A 3,216-nucleotide genomic window follows, 5' to 3' on the forward strand; every position below is an offset into this window, starting at 1 on the left:
GTATCTGAAGAGTACTGTGTTGATCAAAGGCCTTACCACACTGACTACATGCATAGGGTTTCTCTCCAGTATGTATTCTTTTATGCTTTTGAAAAGTACTGTTTTCAGCAAAGGCCTTAGCACACTTATTACAATCATAGGGTTTCACTCCAGTATATTTCATTCATGTATTTTTAAGGGTACTGTGATGAGCAAACACATACCACACTGATTACATTAATAGGGTTTCTCCACAGTATGTGTCCTTTTATGCCTTTGAAGTTGAGTATGACATGCAAAGGCCTTACCACAATGATTACATGCATAAGGTTTCTATCCAGTATGTGATCGTTTATGCCTTTGAAGATGCCCATGACGTGCAAAGGCCTTACCACACTGATTACATTCATACGGTTTCTCTCCAGTATGTGTTCTTTTATGCAATTGAAGTTTACTCTGTTGAGCAAAGGCCTTACAACACTGACTACATGAATATGGTTTCTCTCCAGTATGTGTTCTTTCATGAATTTGAAGAGCACTGTGTTGAGCAAAGGCCTTACCACACTGATTACATGCATATGGTTTCTCTCCAGTATGTGTTTTTTTATGCAATTGAAGATGACTGTGACGTGCAAAGGCCTTACCACACTGATTACATGCATATGGTTTCTCTCCAGTATGTGTTCTTTTATGCAATTGAAGATGACTGTGACGTGCAAAGGCCTTACCACACTGATTACATGCATATGGTTTCTCTCCAGTATGTGTTCTTTTATGCAACTGAAGATGACTGTGACGTGCAAAGGCCTTACCACACGAATTACATACAAAGGGTTTCTCTCCAGTATGTGTTCTTTCATGAATTTGAAGAGCACTGTGGTAAGCAAAGGCCTTACCACACTGATTACATGCATATGGTTTCTCTCCAGTATGTGTTCTTTTATGCAATTGAAGATGACTGTGACGTGCAAAGGCCTTACCACACGAATTACATACAAAGGGTTTCTCTCCAGTATGTGTTCTTTCATGAATTTGAAGAGCACTGCGGTAAGCAAAGGCCTTACCACAGTGATTACATTCATAGGGTTTCTCTCCAGTATGTGTTCTTTTATGCAACTGAAGATGACTGTGATGTGCAAAGGCCTTACCACACGAATTACATACATATGGTTTCTCTCCAGTATGTGTTCTTTCATGTATTTGAAGAGCACTGTGGTGAGCAAAGGCCTTACCACACTGATTACATACAAAGGGTTTCTCTCCAGTATGTGTTATTTTATGCAATCGAATATTACAGGGCTGTGCAAAGGCTTTAACATACTGATTACATTCACAGGGTTTCTCTTCAGTATGTGTTCTTTTGTGCATTTGAAGAGCATTGAGATGAACAAAGGCTTTATGACACAGAATAGATTCATAGGGTTTCTCAATATCATGTGTTCTTTTATTCCTCTGAAGATGACTGTCATATGCCAAGGCTTTAACACATTGAGGAATCACTGAACGTTTCTTTCCAGAATTATTTCTTTCAGTCCTGCAAGCATGATTGGAACATATAAAGGCTTTACCACATTCAATACACTCTTGAACCTACATATCTCTATGTATTACTTTTATAATTTAGTCCAATTTAAATAGAAATCAGATATTAAGGTTTTATAAGTGTTTAAACTCATGCTTTCTTCTTTAATTAAGGGTTGTTTTGCATTTTTAAGGCACTTGTCATGGTAAATTCCTTCATTATGTAGTTTACCTTTTCACGTTTACAGAAACATTTTTCTATTTGACATATTTCTCATATTTGAAGAGAACTGAATAACCTCAGAACAACTTTATTACACTCATAAACTGTCATATACTCTGAATCATACTAAATTTGCTAACTGAACTAGGACAATCAGAAGTATTTTCACAATTCTAGAACTCATGTGGCTTCTCTGCACTGTGAGTTTGTTTATGTATTAAGAGTGATGTGTGAAAACCAATTATTTATATAGTTGAATCAATTTGAGCAAGGGTACTCAACATGGGGACTAATGTTTATCTTCTAATTGTTTTTACAGAGAGGTATGCTGCATTTTCCCGTATTTGAATGCTCATAGGCTTGCATTGAGAGTAATATGTGGTATACACAGTAAAGGAAGGATCACAAACAAAAAATCTCCACACTGAATTATCACGGTGTGACTTTCTGTTCCTCGTAGATGCCACTTAAATCTAACTGCTTCTCTCACCAATCTTAATATAGTAATAAGAAGTGTATGAGTAATACAAAATTTACTGTGTGCTCTCGGTTTAGTACAAAGTCTTGCAGATATACTTATCACCACGTCAATGTATACACATTTTGTATTATGAGTAGCAAGAAATAAATCGATTGGCAGATCTACAGCATAGTTCTCATGGTGCAATGATTCAAATGGTGATGTCTGTTTAGCCATTTCTCACTTGTCTTTTTAATTAAAAGAATGCCTGAAAATGAAATTCACCTACATGAAATTTTATAAGGATTTTTCAGAAGTTAATATTCATAAATGTAGTTAAAGCTGTGCTTATTAACATTGTTGCTTTTATTTAAATCTTCTAGGACACATTATCATTTCATCAGAGGCTCACTGTTTTCAGCATGCACAAGAAAATTACCTTTCATGTCTTCTAGAATGTTGACAATGTTCTTTACTGTTATGTTCTTCCCAAATGTATCCTAAAATTTAGTAGCAGAAAATGTATGTTATATTATTGAATATTGTGTAACATTTAAGTAGCTATTTTAAGTAAACCTTAGAACCATGCCTGCTTTATTCATCTCATTCTTCTTTTCCTTTCTAAATAAAATTATTGAAGAACAACATTAACCAAGGAAAAGTTGTCCCTTTATTTTGAAACATGAAGGAAATTCATTTTTACCTATAGTAGTGAGGTTCCTGTAGGTCTCCAGCATCACATCCTTGTAGAGAATCTTCTGGGAAGGATCCAGGAAATTCCACTCTTCCTCAGTGAAGTTGATATGCACATCATCATAGGTCACTGCCTTCTAAAATATGCCATATATGATAGTGACATGATAGTGATAACATTGTAAATGTATACTTCTTTGATAGTATAGACACATAATTCTGGTGTTCCCTAATCATAGTCCAAGACATAGACAGTCATTTTGGAAGGTAATTGAATAGGAGAGTCTTCTCTGTCATTTCTGTACTCTTTGAATGAGATATCACCTTACAAGAGAAATAT

The 3,216-nt window shown here is 35.4% G+C and overlaps 1 protein-coding gene across 3 annotated transcripts; it reads right to left on the bottom strand.

Moving 5' to 3' along the window:
- Positions 1 to 312: 312 nt before the first annotated feature.
- On the bottom strand, positions 313 to 2,920 carry LOC130867106 (zinc finger protein 431-like). Of its 3 annotated transcripts, XM_057758852.1 has the most exons (4): positions 2,887 to 2,920; positions 2,623 to 2,683; positions 1,332 to 1,513; positions 313 to 1,247 (listed from the first exon to the last, which is right to left on the bottom strand). In XM_057758852.1, exons 1-4 carry the CDS (start codon positions 2,918 to 2,920, stop codon positions 313 to 315), a joined length of 1,212 nt encoding a protein of 403 aa, XP_057614835.1. The 3 variants fall into 3 exon arrangements, with proteins under 3 accessions (XP_057614835.1, XP_057614837.1, XP_057614836.1); XM_057758854.1 differs by lacking the exon at positions 1,332 to 1,513 and having other exon boundaries at positions 313 to 1,265; positions 2,627 to 2,683; XM_057758853.1 differs by having other exon boundaries at positions 313 to 1,345.
- Between the last annotated feature and the right edge of the window lie 296 nt (positions 2,921 to 3,216).

The sequence above is a fragment of the Chionomys nivalis genome, chromosome 26 (genome assembly GCF_950005125.1).
Source record: "Chionomys nivalis chromosome 26, mChiNiv1.1, whole genome shotgun sequence".
NCBI classification, from domain to species: Eukaryota; Metazoa; Chordata; class Mammalia; order Rodentia; family Cricetidae; genus Chionomys; species Chionomys nivalis.